Below are 27,296 nucleotides of genomic sequence, written 5' to 3' on the forward strand. Positions count from 1 at the left end.
ACTTAGTGTTGGGAAGCCCATTCAGCTAGCCGTACACTTTACAAATCTGTATGATAATAATATTATAATAATACATGATGCACTGTTACCCACTCCCTGCACTACCTACAGTGTCAACAGCCACACCACAACTTACTCCCTGAACCATCACCTTACACCTACAGTAGCACCCACAACATGCAGTACAGTCTACCCGACATCCTGTTAAAACCATACATCACCACTTATGCTCTAGACCCCTACTAATATGCTCTGGACCCCTACTATTGAATTTGCCATACCACCATATGTAATCTGTGCCCCACATTACACTATCAACAGCTTGGACATCCAATGAACACCACAATAGAAACCTACTTCTACCTGCATTATTGTAAATGTATCCCAAATCATATGTATGCTCTTCTTACTTTTGAGCACTGCATTGCTCCAAGCTAGCTTTGCCATTTATAGATTACCCTTCATAGATACACATCATACAGCATATGCCATGTGCCCTCTTTCACATGTACTCCAAAATACCTTCTGGACCCTACACCACAATCAACATATCCTCCTACATAAACACCACCTACACTCTTGATCATCTACATTCTACAACCTCTATATCACCATTTACAATTACACAATTGCAAACATGCACAAATCACAGCAAACTTTACCTCCACCCCATTTTTACACAACTACTTACACCCTACAGCAACACACCAACAACAATTCATCATGCACAGCAATCAATATGCCCTCTAACACACTACACCACCATCACAACTGTCATCAACACTATCCCAGATACCAGGACCCAGACGCTAAATTCCAACACTACAACACCCCCAATGCCTGTGCCCTACATCTTATACTTCGTACAACAGCACCTGCACCCAATGTTGCCAGCAACCCTCTACATTGCGTACACTACTGACCACTGAGCACCTTATACACACTGCACAACACCCTCAACATTCTATAATCCCTACAGCTAACCCTTGACCACCCCTTAATCCCTACATCCCCTCAAATATCTTACACTGTCAGATGGACCATCTAGACACTCTATTGCTTACACCACCACATGCACAAAAACACATCATAGATCATCCATTAGGTCACCTGTGTCACCATTCATAAATGACATCACTCACGCTATGAACCACCTACTGTACGTACCATATACCATCTCTAGGCAGAGACAAGATTTGTTTCTAGTCTATGGTAAATCAGATGTGAATCATGTTGGAAATAGTGCCATTGGAGGACTCACCTCCACCTAACAATCCTGATAAAATTGAACTCCTAGTAAAAACTCAGCCTCTCACAGAGTCCTAATTTCCTGCAGTGAGAATTCCAAACTGTATTGGTAGCAGGATCAGCTGTAAACTAGTGCATTGGTGACTGCAACACCTTCTATAAAGGTTTCCAGTAACCCAGAAGACTATAGAGATGCAACACTGATCACCATTTTTACCCTCAATATGTCATTTTTGTGATTCCTAAATGGCCACAAATGTGCAAAACAGAGGCTTGCAATCCTACCCATAAAATGGCACCTCCTCAAGCACTGTTTGCCATCACTACCTGGTCTTCATCACTTGGAAAATTGTTCAGAACGCAAAACCTAAATGGTGCAGCCTAAATAAAAGTATAATCAAATGCTACCAGAGTAAATTCCAAAGTCCCAATGTTTAAGATAAAGAGTTATGGCATTGGGAATCCTTGGTTTGTCACTCAGTTTAGGGCTAAAATGTGTGGGCACTTTGATGAGTAGCTATCTTCTGACCAAAAGGTGCAATTTTTCTTGTAGGAAATTGGGTTACTGGTTGAGGGGGGTGAAACCCTACTGAAGCAGCAATCAGAATTCCTGTCAATTCCTGTCAGGGTGAAGCCACCACAGGCAACCCCAAATTAACCTGTGCTTAAGCCTCTGGTAGCCTAGCACAAAAGCAATCAGGCTTACGTTAGAGGCAATGTGCATTTATGCAGCATTTCAAACAGCTATAAAGTGAAAATACAACAGAAGAGAAATCCCACAAGAGTTTAGAAAAATAGATTAAAATGTAACAAATTGTTTGAGACCAAAACAACAAACATCCAATTAGTAGAACTGGAGATATGCATTTTTAAAGATTTAAGGAAAACAGTACAAAGAAGCACAAAGTGCCAACTGTGGTTATCTGGTCACGCCGGGCCAGGGCAAAATTACGAGTTCAGGCAGACCGTGACTGAGTGTAGGCCAGAAACATAGAGACTCAGCCAGGCCCACTCAACAAAGTACCATGCAATATCATGTGTCAAGGATGCATTGCGCAGTGGTGATGCCAAGGCCCTGCAATGCAATGTCCTACGTCACGGATGCTTCGTACAGTGGTGGTTCGGAGAAGCTGCAAGGTCCTGCATCAGAGATTTGTCTTGCTGCAGTGGTTCTGATGCAAGACTGCGAGGTGATGCGTTGAGCTGCATCAGTTTTGCCCAAGAGACCAAAGCTGGGCTGGCAGAGCACCTTCAGACCCACTTCAAAAGGTCCAGGACTGGGGTGGCCCACTTGGGGGCAAGATTCCCAGCAGGCAGAGAACAAGTGCTGGGATCTTGGTGGTTGGAGCCTTTTCTGTCCCTGAGGCTCTGATCAGGATGACAGCCAACTAGCTGTTGGAGTCACTCTGGTAGTCCTGGGTTCAAGATGCATGTCAGTCCTTCACATTCAGGCAGAAGGGTAGCAAGGCATCAGAGTAGCACTCCTTCTTGCAGAGCAGCACAGCAGTCCTCTGTTGTCCAGAGGTATACTGAAGAGTTGGGTCTGAGGGTCCAATATTTATATCTGGTGGCAGCTTTGAAATAGGAGAAGGTTTTGCAGGTATCCGCCTCCAGAGGTGTGTGGAATTTCCTGCCTCCCTTTCCTGGCCCCATCTTGTCTGGGAGCACAAAAGACTTGTGTCAAACCATTCATAAGTGTGCTTAGGCAGGGCCTTTGTGATGTGCAAGCATGAGCAGTGACAGCTCCTCACCCTCATCAAGTCGGAGATGGCCCATCCTGTCAACACCTATTCCTCCATCGCCTAACTGTCTAGGAGCAAAACACAAAGACCAACTGTCGTGTGCAGCATATGGGAGCAATGAACACAATGTAAAATACTCCGGAAGCATTGCAGCGGGCTTTCCTCCTGGACACTGCTGCTTACTTTCCATACTGGAAGCTATCCAGAATCATCTCCTTTACCATCTGGGACTGGGAAGAACTGGAAGGGAAACATAATACAACAGCCATTTTGAATAGGTTCATAGCTGAGAGATTCCTCTTCACTTCCTATAAGGTGTGCTGGGAAGACATCGACATGGACACCACAAGGAAGCCCAGGAAATAATGTAAATGATCAATGGCTATTCAGATTTGGCACAACAGGAACTCTGACAGGTGATATGCTGGACACATGCAGCTTGTAAGAAATGCAAAACGGCATGACAGGAACACCCAACACTACAGGTGAGTACTGCATGACCTGCGTGTCTCAATTGTGTCTGCAGACTCTACCGCAAAGAGCACTTGAAAGCAGGCATAACAGTAAACGGTTCTTTGGCAGCTCTCCTCTGTTCACATGAGCAAACCAGGCTTTTTGGCATTATCTGCATATGTCTCTTGAATGCTGGGCTGGCTTTGGACTATGGTGCAGACAGGAACAGGACTAACCAGCATGTCTTTAGCACTGCTTTAGTCCTAATCTTAGCCTTAAAGAACCTGGCAGTATGTACTTCCATATTCAGGAAACACCGGAGAACGATTCACCTAGGTCTGTCCTTGGTGATCTTCTAATTGCTGAAATGGGGCACCTGCTTATGTGCAGCCCTTATCAATAGGTCAGAAGCCCACTGCTAATCAGTGCCAGTCCATTCATAAAAATAAACTATCCAACTTGAGATGTTAAACCAGTTTTCCTTCTCAGACCAGATGATGAAAAGAGCAGGCCTTGCTACTCTCCCAGAATGCACCTTTGATGCCTGTGCAACCACCGGCAAATAGTTTCTCCATGGGGCTTCTTTAATGGGAAAGCTGTTTACTTCTTCCAGGGGATTTTCTGTTGTCAAAGGAGCAAGAGAGAGAAAGAACAGGGAGAGTGGGGACTTGCACTGTTGCTTCTGTTTGGACAGTAGCTATTCTCCGTTTTACAATCACTGACCATATTAAAAGGTGAACTCAATCAGTCTTCCATTCTCATTGATTCAGATATTCTTTGATAAACCTGACATTCTTGGCATGGTATTCACCCAAACAATTTGCCTTCACCCCTCCTGTTTTTCTGGGTTTGTTTTTGTTGGCTTTAGGACAATGCACACTCTACTACTGCTAACCAGTCCTAAAGTGCTTGTGCTTTCTCCCTAAAATATGGTAGAATAGGCTTACACCTAATTGTCATATTTAATTTACTGGTAAGTCCACAGTAGATGGTACTACATGTACCCTGTTCCGGTAAACTAAATGCTATTAGTGGGCCTGCAGCATTCATGGTGCCACCCACTAAAGTAGTTTTTACAAAAATGTCTTAGGCATCCACTGCAGTCTCTTTGTGCAGTTTGAAACCTCCCTTTTTACATCTGATAAGTCACCCCTAAGGTAGACGCTAACCACACAGAGGACAGGGTGCATAGTATTGAAACAAAAAAGGTAGGACATGGGGGTTTAAGTTTTACATGTCCAGGCAGTGAAAAACTCCTAACATCTTTTTTTGCTTCTGTAAGGCCTATTGGTCCCATTGGCTAACAATGGGTTACCGCATACCATTTGATAGGTGTTAACTTTGGTTTGTGAGCCTCTTAGTATATGCAGTTTACACTCAAATGAACTGTAATCTAAAGTTCTCTTTAATGGTAAAGTCGGATTTTAGGATAGAATCCTAAAAATGCCACTCTTAAAAAGGGCAATAACAATCTGTGACTGGGGGTGAGTTGTTGAAAGGTTTCAACACTCCATCCATCATCCCTTTGTGTTGCAAAAGTTGCCCTAAGTGGGAAGGGTATACCCACACGTAGGTCCCTTGCTCACTGTGCCACTGGATTCAAGCTAGCCTGGCTGATGAAGGGTGATACCCTGAAACCAGTCCTAGGATGCTTGTTTCCGGTCCAGGGAGGACCTGGCCTGGCAGTTCGGGCTGGACTGTTCCCATGGGGAACAGGGTCAAGACTGATTTGCATATGGCTGGTTCAAACTGGGGTGGCATGGTGAGCAAAAGAATGATGGATTAATCCCAGATCTGTGACTGGGGGTGAGTTGTTGAAAAGTTTTAACACTCCATTCATCATCCTTTGTGTTGCTAAACTCTTAAAAAGTTGACATTTTCTTGCCCAGCCATTTGTGCCTTTTGTGCCTTTTGTCCTGGGTCATATGACTGTGAATTGATCTGCTGTTGGGGTTTACATGTGAATAAGATGGACTAACCTGGCAAGATGACTGAGAAGAGGCTGTACCCATCCCCACTTACCCTTCAATCGGTTTTGCCTCCTGCATATACAAAGGAATCTGACAATAGGCCTACCCTGTCTTTTTTCACCCCAGACAGCTTGCAGCATTTACAGGGGAAAGAGAAGGACTTTCAAGAACCAGATTTGGGGATAGGACAGGGAGTCTCCCCACACAAAGGCTGGCACCATCTATAAATATTGGACTTCCACAGAGACCATTCAGATCACTATTAGACCTCTGGACGTGAGGACTGCTCTGTTTACAGAAGATGCCCTGCTGCTTGAAGGATGGCCTTGCTGTCTGAGAAGGAAGCCTCAACCTGCTTGCCTTCATCCCAGGCTAATCAGAGAGTGATGGCTGACCTCCTGTGTGAGCCACAGGGACACAACAAGCTTCAGCTGCCTCCCTGCAACTGCCCAAGTTACGACTGCAACTGGACCTGCCTGAGCCATGCTGGCCTCTGTTGGAGGGATCCCGTGATCTCCAAGAGGTGCCTCCCCAGGTCCTAGACCCTTGGCTGGCATCAGAAGATACTCCTCCTGACGAAAAGGTGGAAATCCTGAAGTTTGGGCTCCTCACAACAGTGAACAGGTCAGTTTGCATGTGACAACTGCCAGTGCGAAGCTTTGATGAGCGCTGCCGGTGAGACCACCTTTGACGACAACAACTTGAGAACCGCATGTCACACTGCAGCAATGACAGCCCACAGCAACTGCCAGTGTAAAGCTACAGCAATGACCATCCGCAACACTTGACCAGCTTTTCGCATCCAGAGACAATACTCCATGGCACTCAGCCTTCTACTCACAGTCTTCTACAACACAAACGGAACTCTTTATACTGGATTTTTGAAGTACCTTTTCAGGAGGACTAACCTGGTCCCTCTATCCGACCACGCTTCAACATGGTCGGCCTGAACTTGTGACTTTTCCCAGTCTACCATGACCAGATGACCAAGAGTGGCGCTTCATCGTTTTAGCCACTATTTTAACAAACAAAAAATTAAACTTCTATATATACAGTTCTATTGCTTAGATCTTTGCCATTCTGGTATCATTTTATTTATTAAAATGTACTCTGTATGTCTAAAGTGGTTTGGGATTTTTTCCTTCTGTAGTGTTTTCACTTTATTACTGTTTGTGTGCTACATAAATACTTTACAGAGTGCCTCTAAGTTAAGCCTGACTGCTTTGTGTCAAGCCACCAGAGGGTTAAGCTCAGGTTAATTTAGTGACTTTCTGTGGTTCACCATAACATGGATTATGTTTACTGCATGAGTGGGACTTCCACTCCCCTCAATCAATAACCCAATTTCTTCCATTGGTGTTCAGCGGTGGGATTCAGTACTTGTGGTTCTGCAGTGCCACTCAGTGATTTGTGCAAAACTAAAATCTCATTTAAATAATCTGACATCGGATTAAACCTTGATTGGCTTTTTTTCCTTTATCTAAATGTAATTCCTATCTCATCTGTTCACCTGTAACCCTTGACTGAAAGCATGGAAATGGGTCTTAGCAACCTGGAAAGCTATGCAGTGGCAGAGCGGACAGGATTTTGCAGGGATAGGGAGCTACCATCACCCATGTGGTCACAGAAGCAGCAGCTGCAGAAAGCCTAGGCCCACCAGCTGCTTACTACAGCACAGGAGTAAGAGGAGGATGAGGATGTTGAGGAAAAGGAGGAGAAGGTAATGGAAGAGGAGGATGAAAACCCTTTGACCATGGCCTCTAAGGAGAGAGAGGATGGCCCACAGGAGGAAGGTTCCCTACTGGATCTAGAGCAGGCAGCAGTGTGTCCTCCTGCAAACAGTCCCTTGAGGAACTGGAAAACAGGCCTGAGGGCATTTCTCCTCAAATTGCTATGAGTGCTACAGGTACAAAAACATGAAGACCTCATCACTTAGTGGGGGGAAGGGCAGAAGTTACCCCAGTGTGACAGATAGATTGTGCCTAAGGCCCATAATCCTAGAAATACTAAAAAGTATAGGCAGTGCGTCGTGATTAATGGGAAGTGGGTGGAGGCGTTAGGGAGACAGAGGAATCAGTATGACTACTGTGCGTATCATCTGGTGTCTTCGTAGCAGGTAATTCCCAACATATTCTACCAGGTTGTAGTAGCTGACAGTCATGAGAGTCACTACCCTGTGGGTCTGGTTCCCTTTGAATGGGGTGCCAGGTTCCTTAAGAGTAGCTGTGAATCCAGCCATGCCTGTGGATAGTAAGGCGTTGAATTGTTGGGTGAAGGGCAGCAACGTGAGTGATGTTGATAGGTGGTTTAACCTGGTCTTGAGGGAGCACACTCCCAATACCTGCTTTATAGAGCTACGGATAACATGATTGATAGCAAGCTCTCTTCATCTAAAGACCTTGACAAGGAGATGGACCACTGGGTCAGCACCTGTGTGGCGAAGAATATACCTGGAGGGAGAGGGGAATCACCAAAAGGGTGGACATGGTCCAGACCAGAAGAAATAGGGAGGGAAATAAATAAAAGCAAATAGTTCTCAAAAGCCCCCGGGAATAGCCTGAGTGGGTGTTCCTGACCACAAGGTCCATGGCAGCCCGAGATGAAAGTCAAAACTACCTGAGCCTGTAAAAATGTCCCAGGTACCGGCAAAAAAGAAAAAGGGCAGAGGGTGCTTAAAGCCCACCCCTGAGATTCCCATAGTCCAGCAGGAGACTGAACCTCTGAGTGATGTACTGGAATGTACTGGGGAGGGTGTTGCTGCTGTGGGAGCCCTACCAGAGTTGGCCAACTGGCAGATTGAGGGGGGGCATCTTGGGTAGAGTTCTGCAAAGCACAGAGAAAGTGCCCTACAGTTGAGGGTGTACAGTGACAGGCCGAGGCCCAGTCAGCTGGTGACACCTGTGGTGATCACTTGATCTGCTTGGAGATTGATGTCCTGCATAGTGAGCCTAAGGTTTCTGAACCTGGAGTGACCTGTGTGTTGGCACTCTTCCAGTGTTACGGGGTCTTCCTACATGGTCTGGGTCATGGCATACCCCTATCAGGACAGCTGAAGCAGGCCAAAGACTTTGCAAAGTTGGCCCCCCACTTTTAGTGGCACCTGATGAGAATGGACTCAGATGCCTTATGTAGGTCCTGTCCATCCTGCCAGGCCAATAGGAAGTCAGGGGCAAAGCTAAAGGCCATCTTCCTCCTGCTCCGCCTACTGGGAACATTTTTAGAGAAGGTGAGAATAGATATTGTTGGGCCCCTGACCACAGTGTTGCCATAGGCAACAGGTTCATCCTGGTCTTGATGGACTATGCCACTGGGTACATGAAGATCATTCCTCTGAGGATAGTGACTGCACCCACAGCACTGATAGAGTGGGATTTTCCAAAGAGGTTGTGTCTGACAGAGGCATCGACTTCATATCTGCTGACATGAAGGCAATATGGGATGAGTGTGGGTAACCTACAAGTTCTCCACACCATACCACTCCCAGACAAATAGGCTTGTTGAAAGGTTCAACCAGACACGGAAGGGCTTGATTATGTGCCTACCAGAACCCATGAGGCGTAAGTGGGCGATCCTCTTGCCTTGCCTTCTTTTTGCCTACAGGAAAGTGCATGCAAAGGGAGTGGTGTTCAGTCCCTTTAAACATCTGTTTGGTCACCCTGTGCGTGGACCTATCAGTCTTGTCATAGAGACATAGGAGCAAACTCTGCAGAAGCCCCTTCAATATGTAGTTCGCTACATGTTGGCACTCTGTCCCAGATAAAGTGCTTCTCCAAGGAAGCCACTGAGAACCTGGAAGCCAGCCTGGAAGCAATGAAGAACTGGTACAACCAAAAAGCCTCTTTGGTGGAGTACCAACCTGGCCAAAAGCTATGAGTTATGGAGCCTGTGGTGCCCTGGGCCTTGAAGGACAGGTGGACTGAGCTCTATGAAGTCAAGGAGTGTAAGGGTGAGGTCACCTACTTGGTGGACCTCAAGACATCAAGGGTCTTGCATGTGAACCGCCTCAAGCCCCACTTTCAGAGCTCCAAAGTAACCATGCTCTTGGTGATAGATGATGGCGTGGAAGAGGATAATGAACCACTCCCAGACCTTCTTTCGTCCAAGGAACAGGAAGGGTCAGTGGAAGGTCTCCTCCCCTAACTTAACCCCTGTGCAACAGAGGGACTGTCACCACTTGCTGGAGCAGTTTGTCTCCCTATTTATCACTTATTTTCACTTATCCCAGGGCTCACCACTTGGGGCACCCATGACATTGAGGATGAGGACAACAAAATCAAAATGTACATGCTGTCTTGCAGATTGTGGGACAGTATCAAGGAGAAGGTCTCCAAGATGCCGGAGTTAGGGGTGATTGAGTAGTCTAACAGTCCTTTGTCCAGTCAAGTGGTTCAAGTGCTCAAGGCTGCCCCAAGGTGCCACCCCAGGACTCTGGTACTCCTTGCCGGGGCTCAATTCAGTCACAAAGACTGACACTCACCACATCCCTGAGCTGATGGCTCATTGATCGGCTAAGAGCTGGCAAGTTCCTGAGTACAATTGACTTGCCATCAGGGTATTGGCAGAATGTCTTAATTTAGGTGGATAAGGAGAGATCTGCATTCTTCACCCCGAAGGGCCACTGCCAATCTCAATTGATGGCCTTTGGGTTAAAGAATACTCCTGCTACCTTCCAGAGTCTGGCCAGCCGTGTTCTGGCTGGGATGGAGGCTGTCAGTGCTGCCTATCTAGACAACTTTGCTGTCTTAAACTCCTGCTGGAAAGACCACCTGTTCCAGCTTAAGGAAAAGCTTCAGGTCCTGAAGAAGGCAGACCTGACTATCAAGGCCTGTAAGTGCCAGATAGTGTGGGGAACTGTGGTTTACATAGGTCACCAGATTGGTGGGGGCAAGGTGCAGTCCTTCCAGGACAAAATTCACATCATCTTGGGTTGAGAACCTCCCTCCCCCCCAAGACCCAGACTTAGGTGAGAGCCTTCATAGGCCTCACCTGTCACTACAGGAGATTGGTCAAGGGTATGCCATCGTTGTTCACCTCTTGACAGAAATTACATCTATGAAGCAGCCAAAGAAGATACCCAGGGAAAAGAGGTAGAGTACAACAGAAAGGAAAGGCTTTGCATTGATATGACCCCTGAGCAACAGAGGGGCTGTCACCACTTGCTGGGGAAGTTTGCCTCCCTAATGTAAATTTCCCCAGGGCTCACCACTTCATGCATCCGCACCACTGACAACAGGGACAGCATGCCTGTCAAAAACAAAATGTACAGGCTGTCTGACAGAGTGAAAGACCGCATCAAGGAGGAAGCCTCCAAGATGCTGAAGTTAGGGGTAATACTTCAACAGTCCTTCTTTGAGTCCAGTGGTTCTGGTAGACAAGGCCACCCTCAGATGCCACACCAGAACTCCAGTTCTGTGGGGACAATGAAGGGTACAGAAGAAGTTGAGAACATACGTGTTTAGGGCTCACTTCCAGGTTCACACAGACAACAGACTCCTCAGACCCTTACAGGGAATGGACTTTATGGTGGAACATTGCCCTTGAACTACCCACACCAATGCAGATGATCATATTAGGTTCTTCCGCCTTAGGTATAAGAGCTCCCATGAAAGTGGGTAGTTAAACCTGACATGCTTTGTGTGGTAGTCCCACAAACTTTATGCCTTCACCCCTCCTATTTTGCTGAATTCATCTTTGTTGGGTTTAGGACTCTGTGCCCTTTACCAATGCTTACCAGTGCTAAAATGCTTGTGCTCTCTCCTTCAAACATGGTAAAATTGGCTTGCACCTAATTGGCACAGTTAATTTACTTGTAAGTCTAGGATTACGGTCATTTTCAAATTAGCCTAAAGGGAACAATGCAGCTGAACCATAGTGACTAAAGAATAAATGCGGAGACTAGAATATCTGCTTAAGTTGGTAAGCCATTTTGCCATACAATATGCATGTCAGTTGCCGCCAATGCCAGGCACGCTAACGTGCATGGCCTCAGCAGCATCCTATTCACAGCATGAAACCAATGGATCTGTGTGTTGCACAGCTCTCTTTGAAAAAAACACAATGCATTTTGCACATGCATGCTTACAAAATGATATAGGCTGCTGCATCATGTTTTTTTTGTTTAGCTGCTCTGCACAACCTAGGGGATTATGTACAGCATCGCTAAAAATCATTGGCAAAGCCAAGATAACACAAAGACGAGACCTATTGGCTTTGCTAATACTTGTTTTATCTGGCTCATTGACAGTGCATTCAACAAATGCTTGTGTACGTTAGCAGACCACAAGATTTCATGCGCCCTCTTCTATCAGATGCTCTTCCTGTTTGAGGTGACCAAAAACATAAATTGCGGAAGATGATTGTTCTTTTTAGCAGGGATAGAAAATTATGCAATGTACATTTCCATGTGGCAGGATTCACTCTGCATACATAACTGTTTATCATTTTACAGGTCAAAACTTGCCTCATGTTGCAATGCTGTGCAGAACTTCATTGTTTCACAAAATAATACATCACTGGGAAGTAATATGACCTATGAAGTGGATAACAAAAAGAACATAACTATTTCAGAGACCATTTTCAAGATGTTACCTAAGGTAAGTCGTGACTAACTTAAATATGCTGTAATTGTAAATGATGTTTCCTTACCTTGCTTTCACTTCTCAAGGTGCAAAAGGTATGGAATTCTCTATGCTGCTCCATTTGTTGTAGCTGAGAAATATACAATACTTAGCTTATTTTTGGTATTACGCCACCCATAAGATTCATTTTAACGTAATTGAAATATATTTACAAGAAGACGCTGGTGTTATTTCTTTAATGCAAAAAGAACAAGTGATGGACGGAATGCTGAACAATGTCAAACATTCACCCCTAGTACAGAGATCTGGGCCTAAAGCCATCGTTTTTTTGCTGCCCATGCCATTCCAGTTTGGACCCAGCCATATGCAAATTAAATTTAATAACAAACTTCAGAATTCTCTGTCGTGGAGTTCTCAATAGTGAAGTTCTGCCCACATTCTCAAGGAGCCAGTAATATGCAATTCAGCACTCTATCTAGACAACTGCTGCCTGGCTCCTGATTTTTAGCCTTTGATATGAAATGATCCCTAACTCATTTAAATATCTAGAAATACAATCGACTAGGACTATATAATTGCAGTCGTAATAATGGTAGTAATGTGAGAATTAAATAAGCAATAACGGCTCACTGCACCATGGTGGGGAAAAAAACATAGGGCATCAGGAGGCATAGTGAGCATAATCCCCCTCCATTAAAATGAATTTGTAAAAAGTTATATTCTGCTGCATGGTTTGCAGATCCTGAGTGTATCCCTTTTAAAAAATCAACATGGTGCACCTTAGCTGTCGGTAGGCAAAATAATGTGCATAGCTGAACCCTGCTGTGCTCAGCATTAGGGGGTTGCTTTATAGGTGTTGGATGTTGTAAAAAAAACAAAAACTGGAAATTCACTTGAAAATGCAGTTATAGGTACGTTATGGTTAGATTAAGTTATAAAACCTTAATGTTTAAAAACAAACCTGACATTCACTTGAAAAAAACCCACTTAAAGTGGCGTTATGATTACAAAATGAAAGCATAACCCCTCAAATTCCCACGTTATGATTAACCCTGCAAAGCATAGCTTGCAAACCTGCCCTGTAAACCATAATTCACACACCAAACGTAATACGTACAGCCTAAAAGTATTTTGAAATCCCGATTGGGCTAGTGCAAGGATGTATCCTTTGATTCCTTTATTTTCCATGTAGAAAGCTGATGTTTGCCTGTTTATTCCCTCTGAAATTAGTGGGGAAAACTATTTCTCACTTGTTTTATGCAGACGACTCAATTTCTGCAAAGACAATTAAATGGCTTTGCGTGATACTGTTATGAATGTCCCGATAATAAACGTTGGTAAAACGAAAACCATGATCTTCTCCAGAAATGTAAAAGAAAAAAGGAGTGGTGGGCCGATGGACAGCTTTTTGAGACAGTGACTGAATGGACGTATCTAGGGATACTTTAAAAACTGTCTTAACTTTAAGAGTCACATCGAGAGTCTGGGGCAAGAGGTAAAACAGCGGCAGAAGCTCTTCGTGGCTGGACTGGGAGCTGAGTGACATGTTAGCAAAGATGCTGAAGGAAACCAACAACGTGAAAAGTGTAAAGCGGTTGTTATATGGAGGTGAGATCTGGAAGACCTGGCTGGGCTCACCGTGCGGCACACCTAACTGTACACTGAGGTTAGACCTGGGTCTGACACATATATACGCTTTATATTGTACCAAAGGATAATGAATTACTGGTTTGGTGCTCCCTGAAGCACATGATAAAAACCCATAATCAGTCTGGAAACAATACAGTCCGGCTTGGTAATTCCAGCAAAATCATTTTAATAGTCGAACTAGCTGGCCAAGTGAATCCAGGGGACACCTTAGTTCCAAAAAGGAAAAAATCCTTAAACTTCTGATAAAGGCGTCTGCCATTACAAATGGCCTTGACGATTATGGAACTTGTGCAGTTGCAATCCAAAGCTGATTGAGAACCATCTAAAGCACCTTATTGGACTTTTGCAAACGTTTTTAGAATTTATTGCACTTTATATATCATATGCTGCATCTGTATTCAGAACAGATTATGGATCTGAACCATGGCCAGGTGATGTTGTAACATGAACCCAGGGTATGATTTTAATTTTGATCTGGAATATTAATCGTGGAGGGGTCCTGATTGGTACTGTTAAACTGGAAATATAGTTATCAGATATGCTACTATATGATTGTTATGTGATTTGTTTTATTGTTTGTTATGTCTAACTGGCATGATATCAAACACAAAAAATAAACTGAAACTAAAACTAAAACTGTTACCTAATTATGTTGCACGTTTAGATGTAGTTACTATCCAGTGGATACATATTGTGAGGCTATAAGCATTGCATTTCATTTGTGAGTTATAGTTTGCACAGGGCTGAGCAAATTCTGAATTGTAAAGCTAACCCTAACTTGTTAATTTCTATGGTCTTTCAGTTTCTATTTGTAACCTCGGCTATACTATTGCAGCACACATTCTGCAGCACCCATTGAAAGAGGAAAATGTCTCTAAGGATTGTTTTTATGAAATAAATGATCCATTCCTGCCAAATACAGTCCTACCCATTATATAGGCACCCTTGTACCATGGCAAAAGAGTCCCTGCGATGGCGCTAGGATGCCTGAAGTGCACCAACGTTATGTAAGAATACAAGTGCACCATATTTTAGTAGCTATGACACGTTTCTGCTCTCTCCCTTTCACACAACGTAGAGCAGCAAGTTGCCTTGCTGCATTGCATTGTGTGAAAGTTTTGTAAATCCGGGCCTTGATACATACAAACTGCTCACAGCACTAGTTTCAGAGTACTTAAGAGAAAAACCTACTCAAGGTATAAACTCTCTCATAAGTTATGCCAGGACAAGCTAACATTTGTGAGACAAAACAATACAAGTTCATAGGCACCAGCGGCGGTTTCTCCTTTAGGGCATAGGAGCATCGCCCCTCTGCCTAAAGTGTCCCCCAGGGATGGAAAATAAAATAGTAATAAAGTTAATTTATCATCACTTTATTTTCTATCCTCCCATCCTGAACCGAGTTTAAGGACGGGGCGGGGCCTCTCCTGCTGAGTGGCAGTGAGCTGTGCACTTAAGTTTAAAGTGTGCATGTCTTTTTGGCTGGCTGTCTTGCGATGCCTAGCCAGACATGCGCACTTTAAACTTCTCTAACCCAGCTGTATTGAGACAGTTGGGTTAGAGAAAGCACAGGCGTCCAGTACTCTTGTGAGTGCTGAGAGAGGCTGCTTCCTCCAGTCCTGCCGCTTCTTTCATGCTGGCTACCAGCATGAAAGCAGCACCAGGAATTCTTCAAGGAATTTGCTGGCGGCAGAGAGGAGACCAGAGCGAGGAGGACGTCCGAAGTCGTGCACCAAGCAAGGTAAGTGTTTTTTTTCTTTCTTTTTATTTACATCATTCACCTTGCATGCATGCACGCACAAATTAACACCACATTTGCCTGCCCACCCCCACTCTGCCTACATGCAGCCACCGCTGATAGGCAAAGGAAAAAGAAGGAAACTGTGAAATACGGATGGGGCAATAATTGGGAACTCTGAGCCTTCGCTGGTATAATAAACATCTCACACACGCTGAGCTTGGTATCACCAGCCAATGAAGGAGCAGGGCTTTGTATATGATAAAACCAAAATAATAGGCATCTCTTTTAACACTTATCCATCAAATATCACAAGACTAGGAAATCACAGGCAATCAGAGAGCGTTGTATGGTTTCGGGAACACCTTGGTTATCTCACAGTGCTCACAATTACTTCATGCATTCAATAGCAAGGTATTCTGGGTATTGTATGTGCTATTTGCAATAATTTAGGAAGTTTTTGTAAATTTAACCAACTGCTGAAAAGCAAAGCCAGCAAATATGTATGTTTGACAATAAATGACGCCAAGCATGCCATACAGTAATATTGTGATGTGTGATAAACGTTCTTAATAAGCTCTACATGAAAGGCTTAGCCAGGCAAAATGAGATTTCATTTAATTGAAAAAATAACAATTTCACGGAACATATACTGTAATGAGGATCAGAGGGCGTATTGTGCAGCATTTATTTGTGCGTGTTCCTCAGTCTTGTGTTGGGCTTAAAACGGATGGCACAGAATATGTGCTGACTGTCTGCAGGGAATAGACCATAGCACAACCAAGTGATGTGAACTGCATGCCAGCAAGATTCTCCCTCAGCAGCAGAGAAAGATTACTATCATTTATCCAGATTACACAGACAGGTTTATGAGTTGGGATTCAGTGGGACACCGAGCTCTTCTCCTTGTGTGAAGAAACAAGAATGTTTTATAAATAAGCCTGTCTAATTTCGCAGGGACATTCATACAAGGATTCGCAACATAGTTTGGTATAGCCATAATTGTTTTGGACAAGAAAATCTATGTTCAATCACTCTGTGGTACCCATTTCTAGGCATGCTGCTTTCAATTTATAATGAATGTCCTGTATAGAATTAATATAGTCTGTAAGACTTAGGGATGAACATAAACTGAATTTGTATAAAACATTTCATAATATTAAGCAGCCTGAAAAGGGAATACCAATGACTATGTTTTACAATTCTAAATGGTTTCAAATGAAAAGCTGGTATGTTTGTGATACATTCATCTTTTCTAAGTTAAAACCAGTGCTTAATTTGTGCTTGTTGTTTCCGGTGCTGAGCACCAGCACTTATTTTTGAGGGCCAGCGCTTATTCTTCTGCCTCGAGCATTTGCTGCGAGCAAAAGACACTTATGGGAAAGACGGAGGAAGAGAAAAACGAAAAAGTGTCACAAAGGGAGAAAGCTGCCAGAGTGAATTGAAGGGGCAAGGAGTGGCTTTAAATGGATTAAAGAGGCCCAAGATGGCTTCAGGATTACGCTGCCTCAGTATTCCGTGTTCCCGCATTTAATTGCAGCAGCCGCGTGTTTAAATGGAGGGCTTTGGCACGTTCTTATTTACAAATGAAGCATTGGTTACATCAACATATTCATAGACATTTCTTTGATGCATGACGTTGTGTACAGAGGACTCCATGGCCTGTATAATAATAACCCGTCACTTGAGTTATTATTACAAAATCAGTGTCCCCTGTTGGAACTCCAATGGCCTCTGGATTCTCTTTGCCCCATTGTACTATGACACTTCACATCCTACGTTCACTGTAAGGTGCGCGCTTGGGCACCCGCACGCCTCTCTATTCATGCCGCGCATTAAACAGCTAGGAGCACGCTGATATAAAGTAAAAGATTCAGCTTTTTTTACAGCCATCACCCATTCAAAAAATGCTTTCTAGTAAAAACACTCAAGGGCGTGATTACCCCCCTAGTGTATCTGCTTAAGCGGGGGTGGTGTGTGTCACGGGCAATTCTTTGTAACAGGAGTTATTTAAGTTGTTTCCTATGGCTTCTTTAATTTTGGATGGAGACTCTAGTCTCCAAGAAGCTCATAAAAGCGACCCCTTGCATTGGAAGGAAGAGAGGGGCAAAGAGAAGAAGAGAACTGGAGCGATAGATGGGGAGAGGATGGATGGATGGATGAAGAAAAGGATGGATGGTGGGAGGATAGAGGATAAAGAGAAGGATGGATACAGGTGGATCGAGAGAGGGATGAATACCTGTAAAGAAAAGAGAGACTCATGGAGAAAGAAGAATGGAAGGCAAGATCAAACGAATAGATGATGAATAGAAAAATGGATGGATGGATAGTGAAAAGGAAGGATGAACAATGGATTAAAACAGGGAAAGAAAAAGACAAGGAAGGATGGAGAGAAGGGTGAAGGGAAAAAGGAGAGAAGGAAGGATGTGTGGATGGAAAAGACAGATGGATAAATGGATGGAAGGCTGGCTTGATGGATGGAAAAAAGTACAAAAAGGATGAAAAAGGGAAAAGGAAGCAAGATAGAACAAGACAGAAAGACGAATGGAGGTAAGGATGAATGTGAATTACAGAAGGATGATGGAAAAAAGTACAGAAAGGATATGTAGAAACGACAGATGGAGGACGGAAAAGTGCTTAAAATAGAAGGACAATAGACATGAAAAATAATGGAGAAAAGGAAGGAACTTTCAAAATGCCTGCATTGGGAGCAGTCTCCTGAACTGCTGCTGGATTTACTTGTCTGAACGATCTTTCAGAGCTATTGCATACATGATTAAAACAAGCATTTGCAATGCAACGGGTTTCGCGTTTGCTCAAATTAGAGCTATTCGAGTTTTAAACTCCTAACCGGACTTTTCTTGCCACATGAACTGAAAAGTAAAACAGTTTCACATAAGCGAGCCCACAGCCACCATGAACCATGATGGAGACACACAAAAGGAAACAGAAGTTTGCTGCAGTGAAACATATGGGCAAAAGTGCAATTAGCCATGTAGCCGTCAAAAGTGCAATTATCCATGTAACAAGGTCGATGTCATGCAAAGCACTCGATTACTGCCCAGTTGGATTGCACTGCCTGTGAAATAAAGGAAAAAAGTAGTCCAGAAACCTTATGGAAAACACGGACCTCGTATGTTTTCAGTAGTTGGCAGGTGCGCTCGAGGTGGGCTAAACACCGGAAAAGGCATGACGTATGCATGCCTTCCACTAATGAAATGAAGCAAATTGTAAAAGGCAAGCCCACAAACCAACCAAACTCATGGTCTTGACATGGGCTTGATTACAAGCCCATAGAGAGATAACAACAGGGACAGAGCACTTTGCGCTCAACCCTAAAAAATGAGTATTTTTTTCTGGCTACTCCTTTTTCTAACTAAAGTGTATTTAGGCAGAGGCCTTCTATCCTTATGCCTAAAAATATCAGAGCAAGCCATCTAAGAACTGTAAGCATGGCGATATCCTGCTCTGATTCATTGGCATACCCACAGTCCTTTGCAACATCACTCTTACACAAATGCAGCAGAAGATCAGTGAATAGAGATGTAAAGACTTGGGTTAGTGTATGATCCAAATGCAGTTGAGTAATACTGCTTGCATTTCCAATCGAATCGACGAGCAGAGCGAAATTACATTTAAAACGCTCTGTCAGGGCCTTCTTTAGGGCTGTGCGACCGGTGAGTCCACATTGGGTGCTGACCTGGAGAGAGGGCACAGATCTCATGGGAGTGAAAATTGTGTTCAGCAATAACGTACAATTTAAAAGCACCTGCTGCAGAGTTCCTTGTGCTCCAGCTTTCAGGCAGCAGTAAAAACGGCAAGATAACTCTTGTTGTTAATGTTCCTGCTGGAGCAAGAGATTGGAGTTTTGACTAATGGCACTTTTGACTCACCATAAAGTAGTGTAGAGAGTTAAAGTTCCTCCTGCAAAGAGAAAAATGTCATTTCATTTTGAGAGATGAGTGGATTAGTAAAGCCAGCATTTACGAGCGGATTAAAACAAATGAGATATGAAATGTATTTGAGAATGGGGCAATGGAGAGGTGAGGGGCACTATTGCTGGGTGGTAGTGAGGAAATCCGAGGAGGAGGTGTTGTAGGGTGGGGGCAACATTTTTTATCGCACGGGGTGCCGCCAGCGCTAAAACCTGCCCTGCACTCTGTTCATTAATAGCGCTGTGGTCTGTGTGTCTCCCTCTATCTCTGTCTGTAGATATGTGTATTGCACCCTGTGTTAGGTTTTTGTATGCGGAGAGCTTTACAGCACAGCCATTTAATGCTTAGTACTTCACACACAGCTTAAATTCAAAATGCATTTCATTTATTTGGAAGCTTAGACATCTCTGCAGATAGCTCTAATTGTTGTTATTATATTTACATGTCTTCTTATCTATGGGCAGAAGATTGTTTGCATGCATGTTAGAAATGGGGAACTTCTGGTTGGCTAGGGTATGTACCTAAAGCCAGGTAGAACCCACCACTCTCGTCAGGGTAAGCTGGTTACACACTTAAGATAACCAGTGCTCACCCTCTGGTAGCTTGGCGCAGAGGAGGCAGGCTTATCATAAGAGACCATGTTTAAAGTATTTGTACAACACACACAGCCACACAGCAACACAAAGAGGACACCACAAAAAGAATCCACACAGGTTTTAAAAAAAGGGATTATTTATGTAAATTAAATGAGGCAAAACGACAAAAATCCTGTCGGTATATTATGAGATATGATATTTATAAAGGTAAATGTCAAAGCAGTGCTAAATTTCAATGGGCTGCTTTTATTGGATTTATGGTAATTCCTTAAGAGGGATACAGTGTGAAAAGTTTGCCTCTGGAGTCAGCGTGCCCCTTTTTTTTCAGTACCTTTGATGGTTGAATGCAGCCACTGGGGCTGTCGGCTGGCCTTGCACACGGGCCGCTTTGTTGCAAGTGAGTGCATGGTAGTCTGGGTGTCGGGTGGCCAGGACAGTGGGGCCGGGGTGCACACAGTGATCTAGGACTCCACAAGCACTCAGAGGTACAGGGGCACTGCACCTTCAGCACTCACTAGTGCAGAGGCCCTGCTCCTCCAATGATCGTACCACAAAGCAAATGGTGAAGGTGGCTGAGATGAAGCACCACGCTCACTTCTCCTATGTGCCTTTGGGTAGGCACACTTTGAGCGGTGCGGAGGTTGAGATGAAACACAAGGTCTTTGATGTCCCTGAGGGGCAAGCCAGCAAGCCCTTTGAGTCACTCTGGGTTTAGTCCTTGGTCTGTGGCAGAGGGGAGATCAGCAGGCTGCAGGTCAGCACAACAAAGCAGAGAAGCGGTTCCTGGGAACAGTCAATCCTGTCAGAGTGGCAATTTTTACAGCACAGCAGTCTTTACTACAGCATAGTTCTTTTCAGGTCCAGTGGTGTACTACTTTCAGGGACTCAGAGACGCAGTACTTATACCAAAAATTGCCTTTGATTTGCCTTTGATTTGGGGGATGACTTCAAAGGATCTCTCTAACGTGCACAGGTCCCACTTTCAGTCCAGCCATGGCCCAAGACTTACAGTGGAGGGTAATCAGCACTTTGTGAGGGGCTCAAACTACTACCCTTTGAAGTGTAAGTGTGAGCCCTTTCTCATCCTCCCTGCCCAAGAAGACCCATCAGTATGCAGATGAATGCAGATACAGTTGAGGATCCTGTGTTGTGGGTGTCTAGAGGGAATGCACAAATGTAGCTGTCACCTAGCCCAGATCAGACCAGACATGTATTGGAGAGAGGCTGCCAGGCACACAGAGCAGTGAGAGCAGAGAAATGCCCACTTTTTAAAAGTGGCATTTCTAACATAGTAATAATAAATCTGACCTTACTAATAAAGAGAATTTATAATTGTCATTCTAATGATATGAAACATGATGCAGCTACTCCTTTCTGATCAGGAATTACAGTGTAAAAGTATTATAAGGAATTCCCAAAGCTGGCCTATGAGAAGATCAGGCCTCACAGTAATGAAAAATGACTTTGTGAGTTTTTCATTACCAGGACATGCAAAACTTGAAAACACATGTTCTGCTTTTTATTTACATGGCACTCTGTCCTACGAGCTACCTAGGGCCTACGGTAGGGGTGATCTTTATGTAGGAAAAGGAGAGTTTAAGGCTTGGCAAAAGGCTGAAAGTGCGAAGTGGCAGTGAAACTACACACATAGGCCCTGCAATGGCAGCCCTGAGAGATATTACAGGGCTACTTGAGTAGGTGGCACAGTCAGAGCTGCAGACCGACTAGTAGCTTTTAATTTACAAGCCCTGGGCGTGTGGTATACCATTTAACAAGGGGCTTTCAAGTAACTTAAATATGCCCATTGTAGATACACCAATGTACATGGGAGGAGCACATGCACTTTAGCACTGGTTAGAAGTGGCAAAGTGCTCAGAGTACTTAGCCCAACAAAAAGGTACAGCGAAAAACAGAAGGTGAAAGACAAAAAGACTGAGGTTAGACCACCCTAAAGATGCCAGGTCTAATAATGCACATATAGAAGCACTTTACCCCAAGACTCTGTACTGACTTTCTCATGTTTTTGCTGAGCTTGTAGCCAACAATCATACTAACATTTTATACTGTCTCTCCATAGAAGCCAACAGGCAATTGGTTGTTGACTCATTTGTGTCTCTGGGTGTGGCACCATGATTTGATAAAGCATGCAAAATGTCATGTAGGAAACTATATCTCGCCCTAAGGAAGTCACCAAATAACAGGAAAAATATTGCCAACTGCAGGAAACAATATATACTGGCTTTGGTTGCGCAGAAAGCTGAGATGAGAAGCTTGCATTGGGAAAATCTGGTTCAGGCATGCTCCCTTAAAGATTACAGGCCCTTCTGTTATTTGTTTAGTAATTATTCCCTGCATCTTAACATCAATGCCAGGGTGAGATAGGGGAATAGTGGTGAATGATCAGAACATTTAAGTTTACTGCAAGGTGTTCGGCAGGGGTGTGTGCTGGTGCCAATCCTATCCTACTTTACATTAATAAGTCAGAGTCTGCCTTGCTAGGTATAGGTGCTGAGATTTCTAAAATTAAGAATAGAGTGGTGCCGGCGCTTCTCTATGCTGATGATGCCTTCTTGTTAGCCAGAGCCTCGGATGGACTTAAGGCTCTCATTGATGGTTTTGTGAACTTCATGGATAGCCATAATCTGGAAACCAATAGATCCAAGTATTTTTAGACCTTTATAATGGTCTGTAGATCCAAGAATGTGAAGACCTGAACACTTAGCATCAAGGCCAAGCGAATTGAAAGAGTGCGATCCTTTACCTACCCAGGAGATTCCTTTGATGATAACCTTAGCTGTACCTTATATATGGTCAACAGGAGTGCTAGCTTCTCATGTGCCATTGGCTCCATTTTTAATGTCTCAACTTGTATTGGGAAAAAGCTTATTCTCCAACTCATTGAGATAAACAAGCATAGGTGTGTCCCTGTCTTGACACACGGTACTGGGATTTGAGACTGTAGCGACACGGGCAACATACAAGTTGAAGAAATCAGGGTGCTCCGTAGACTTTTGGGGTTCTCCCGAGCAGTAGCAACTTTGGGGTGCACAAGGAGCTTGGGATGGATTATGTGGAAGATTGTATAAAATTAGCTCCTCTTCTACTCTTGTGTTCTATTTGGTGCAACACTCAGACCTCTCTCTGCAGAGATGTGATTGAAGACTGTGTGGCATGTTCTCCTGGTCCCTCAATACAATAGGTAAAGTATATACAGACCAATTTTCTTAGCCTCTGAAGATCTAGCCTCTTTAATGACCCAACCTCTATTTAAAAGGAGAACAAAAGGTGGGTGAAGGACAACTTTTTGTTAAAAAGGGCAAGGGGCAGGGAGCAGGCCCTGTCCAATTTAGATTTATTTGGATGCTCTATGGTGATCCAAATGGGTCATGGGAATGAGCCATACTTGGAGTCGGTTAACCACCCTTGGGAGAGATTACCCCATACCAGATTTTGCCTCGGTTCAGTCAGATGAAAACTGTGTTTTCCTCTTGGTCAGTAGGATGCTACCATCATCAGCTGCTGCCCTTGTGACAAAACATCTGATTAGGTAGAGCAACGTAGAGAGTCGCAGAAGGGAGTGAGGGAAGTGGCGGTGGCAACAGGTTACAGGTTGCAGGAAGGTGGTCACAAGGTCAATAGGCAGAGTTGAGCCAGGGACCCCTGTGGTAGCTGTCGGGGGTTTGCAGAGGCTTTGTGACAGGACTGACTGGTGAACTGCCTTTTGACAGTCCCATCTGCAGCTACATCCGTGGTATCACCATTGGGAATCACGAGCGGCAGCCTCAGTTCCTCAGTGCTCATAGGGGGTGAGTCTGCCCGATCTCCACCTCCCCTACCCTGGCCAATCCAGGGCACATCCTATCCACAACAGCCATGCAACCTTGCATCGGGCTGTACTGGAAGCAGCTGCAGTGCAGTGATTTCCTGTGGTGCCCCCATCTCCGTCTGCCCTCCTGCCTCAGGTGCCTCAGCAGCCCACCGACCTGCCAACAGCCTGCCCAGATTTAGCAGATTCCCCAGCAGGATCCCTCAACCATCCTTGGCCTCAGGGTCTCCTAGGACATCCCAGAGGACGTACAGTCACCCCTTAAGGAAATACAAACATCAGAAACGTCAATGAACCAAATATCCAACAGGTTCAATTTACTGCTTGATCACCCCAACACAGTGCAGAATCTGGAAAAAAAAAAGAAAATGGGGAGCAAGGTGAATTGAAACCGCACCTTCTTCCTTTATTATATATATGCAATTTATGGCACTTTTCGGTGCACGGGTCGTGAGGGCCAACCCCCTAGACCTCAAATAGCCATGGGCCCATAACATTGAAAAGGAGACCCAGCACATCGAAGTGTCCATTGATATCCACAAAATTATCACATTTCTTCAAAAATCACATAATTCAATAGAGTTCCTGTGAAAACTTTTTGTTCTTTATTTATCCACAATGACAATATCTAATCCATAATAGCCAATGCGTTTCGTCCAAACGGACTTCTTCAGGGCTATAAAAAATATACAAATACATAAAATATCAATCAATATAATATTCTATATACATCCTCCACCCATATTAAATATAAAATGCAGTGAAAAAATTAAAATCATCAATAATCACCATAATGGTAATTTTTAATTTTATTAAAGAAATTAAACTAATGACTTAACTTAACTTTTAAAAAAATATAGAGGGAAAACGGCTAAAACATTTTTTATTTTTTTTTATTTTTTATTAATTGCAATAATTTCCAACATTGTCAGTGTTTTATTTATTTCTTCATTTCCTTCACTTGTGCAGAATCTATCACATCTTAACCCAAGATCCTCCCTGACCAAAGAAGATCACAAACACCTCAAGAGAGCCAGAACAAGAAGCAGAAAAGGATAGTAGCACAAAACCCCCTCACTGCAGTCATTCCAATGAGGCATCAGGGAACCAGCAGACCCGAAAGGAAATCCAGCACCAACAGGGGATAGTTCCCCCCGTTACCACTGTTTCTACAAACAGAAGGGCCTCATAAATGTTCACAGTTAATAGGGCACAATTATTCTGACCAAGCAACGATGGGCCTGCAAACCAATTTTGAGACAAGCAAACAACCCCTCAGTAGCGATGCTAGATAAAGCACATATCACCTGTAATGGCATGAAAGCATTGCATTCCCAGGATCCACTCCCCCCATCCAGCGATTAATATTAAAAAACAGACACCACAGTTTCCACTTGCGTTTAGTCAACCCAAATGTCTTCATTCTTTGCAAGGCCACAAGCTCTCCCTCACAACGTTTCCTTAATAGATCCTCCAGTAACCGACCAATTGCATCCACCCAGCCAACTGATGTCTGGCCACATAGCCTCAGTTCAACGGAATCCCTCACCTACATTAAGGACTACTGCAGCATCAAACGTGCTTGCTATCTAATAAGAAGATGCAGCATGGCCATATAGCCACACGGCCCCAGCCCAGCCAAACCCTTTCTTTTTGCCAAGGTACAAAGCAGTGACAAACTTGTTACCCCATGTCAAGAACTCCCAGCATGGCCTTTCCTTCACCTTGGCTATGGGGTTCTTCCTCAGGCTAATGAAGATATTGCCGACAAGGACTTAGAAAAGATTGAGTTGATCCCACGATATAAGACGAGAGGATGACACAACGTCCTAACTAGGAGCCCCATCCTAAAACTGGATAGTACTCTAGACCACCTTAAACACCTTCAGACACACCACATAGAAGAAGTTGAATTTAGCCCAATTCCATCTATCCCAGGGAGTGGAATAACAGTAGTCACCTGGACCAATGCAACAAAAGCAACCAAAGTATGGCAAAATAGGGAGAGCTTCTCCAAATGGGGCATTGAACTAAGAAGGCCAAATCTAGAGTCATACCTGAGCCCCCTTCTCCCCACGCAGAGACCGTCTTCAAAGAGAGTTATATCTGTCAGCAGGATATTGAGGGGAGCAATAGGGCCCACTGACCAATCAATTCATCCATTGCAAAAGTTAAGCTTCCAGCAAATCTCTGCCCCAGGAGCTCCCTCACATATGAGGCACGTCTCCTTCCAAATACAGCAGGGCCCCATTCCAGGAGGCACGAGGGAGTTACAAACCCAAAAACATGGGGAAATCTGCATTGACCATCAGCCCCTAAAATTGGCTCCTGGAATGTGAATGGCCTCAGCAGCAAGGTGGTGAGAATGATTTCACAGCTTACCTCTGACGTTTTGAATCCTCCTACTACAGGAAACCTTGTTGCAACACCCAACTCCAATTACCGGATTCAAAGAATTCCACCAAGAAGCATCGAAACCAAATAAGACAGGCAGAGCCAGAGGTATCCTTTTCCATATACTTTGCAACTCACCTTCAGTGGTCCCAAGAATACATCGACCTGGGTCTAACCTGGGCACAAAGTGTTGAACTTGCAGCCCTAACCCCACTCTGAAAAGTAAAGTTGGCAAAATAGAGTCTTTAATCGCATTAATCAAATCCCTGCAATTTACTTTCCCCCAAGCTCGACTGGTCTTGCACCTATTGCCACGCAGTACTCAACCACATCAAAAGTGCCTAACCTAAACATTCCCACCAGTAATTTCAATCCACCACAGAACTGATCAACATGGAAAAACGGGCATCATCGCCCTAGAAAATATCAGCCATTTTACTGTCAACGGCCGCCTCCCCCAGGGCCAACTGGCAGCTTTCACCATGCTATCACTTAAAACCAATGCCACTCTTGATTACATTCTAGCAGACACAGAGCTGTTTCCAGTGATCATCCATTACAGCATAACAGCTAGAGTGGAGAGCGACCATTTTCCTCAGCTCGTGGAGCTATTGCCACATCAACCAAGAGCCCCTCACGCACATGACTTGCTTACGTCACCAAGCGCCTACAATCTGAAATGTCACACATGGAATGGTCCTGCGGCTCAGGCAATTATGGCCTTCATAACCACTTCACTAGCAACACTTAGGGGGTCATTCTGACCCTGGCGGTCATGGACCGCCAGGGCCAACGACCGCGGGAGAACCGCCAACAGGCTGGCGGTGCTCCCATGGGCATTCTGACCGCGGCGGTACAGCCGCGGTCAGAAACGGAAAACCGGCGGTGTCCCGACGGTTTCCCGCTGCCCTGGGGAATCCTCCATGGCGGCGCTGCAGGCAGCGCCGCCATGGGGATTCCGACCCCCTTACCCCCAGCCTGGCTCTGGCGGTTTTGACCGCCAGAACCTGGCTGGCGGTAACGGGTGTTGCGGGGCCCCTGGGGGCCCCTGCAGTGCCCATGCCACTAGCATGGGCACTGCAGGGGCCCCCTAACAGGGCCCCACCAAGATTTTCAGTGTCTGCCAAGCAGACACTGAAAATCGTGACGGGTGCAACTGCACCCGT

At 44.5% G+C, this 27,296-nt stretch overlaps 1 protein-coding gene across 1 annotated transcript in view; it reads left to right on the plus strand.

Moving 5' to 3' along the window:
- The window catches only part of ST8SIA6 (ST8 alpha-N-acetyl-neuraminide alpha-2,8-sialyltransferase 6), a 299,018-nt gene that overhangs the window by 212,057 nt on the left and 59,665 nt on the right, over window positions 1–27,296 (plus strand). Inside the window, exon 5 of the mRNA XM_069211545.1 lies at window positions 11,862–12,006. Coding sequence (XP_069067646.1) covers window positions 11,862–12,006 — 145 coding nt within the window. The remainder of the gene's footprint in view (window positions 1–11,861; window positions 12,007–27,296) is intronic.

The sequence above is a fragment of the Pleurodeles waltl genome, chromosome 10 (assembly GCF_031143425.1).
Source record: "Pleurodeles waltl isolate 20211129_DDA chromosome 10, aPleWal1.hap1.20221129, whole genome shotgun sequence".
In the NCBI taxonomy this organism is placed as follows: domain Eukaryota; kingdom Metazoa; phylum Chordata; class Amphibia; order Caudata; family Salamandridae; genus Pleurodeles; species Pleurodeles waltl.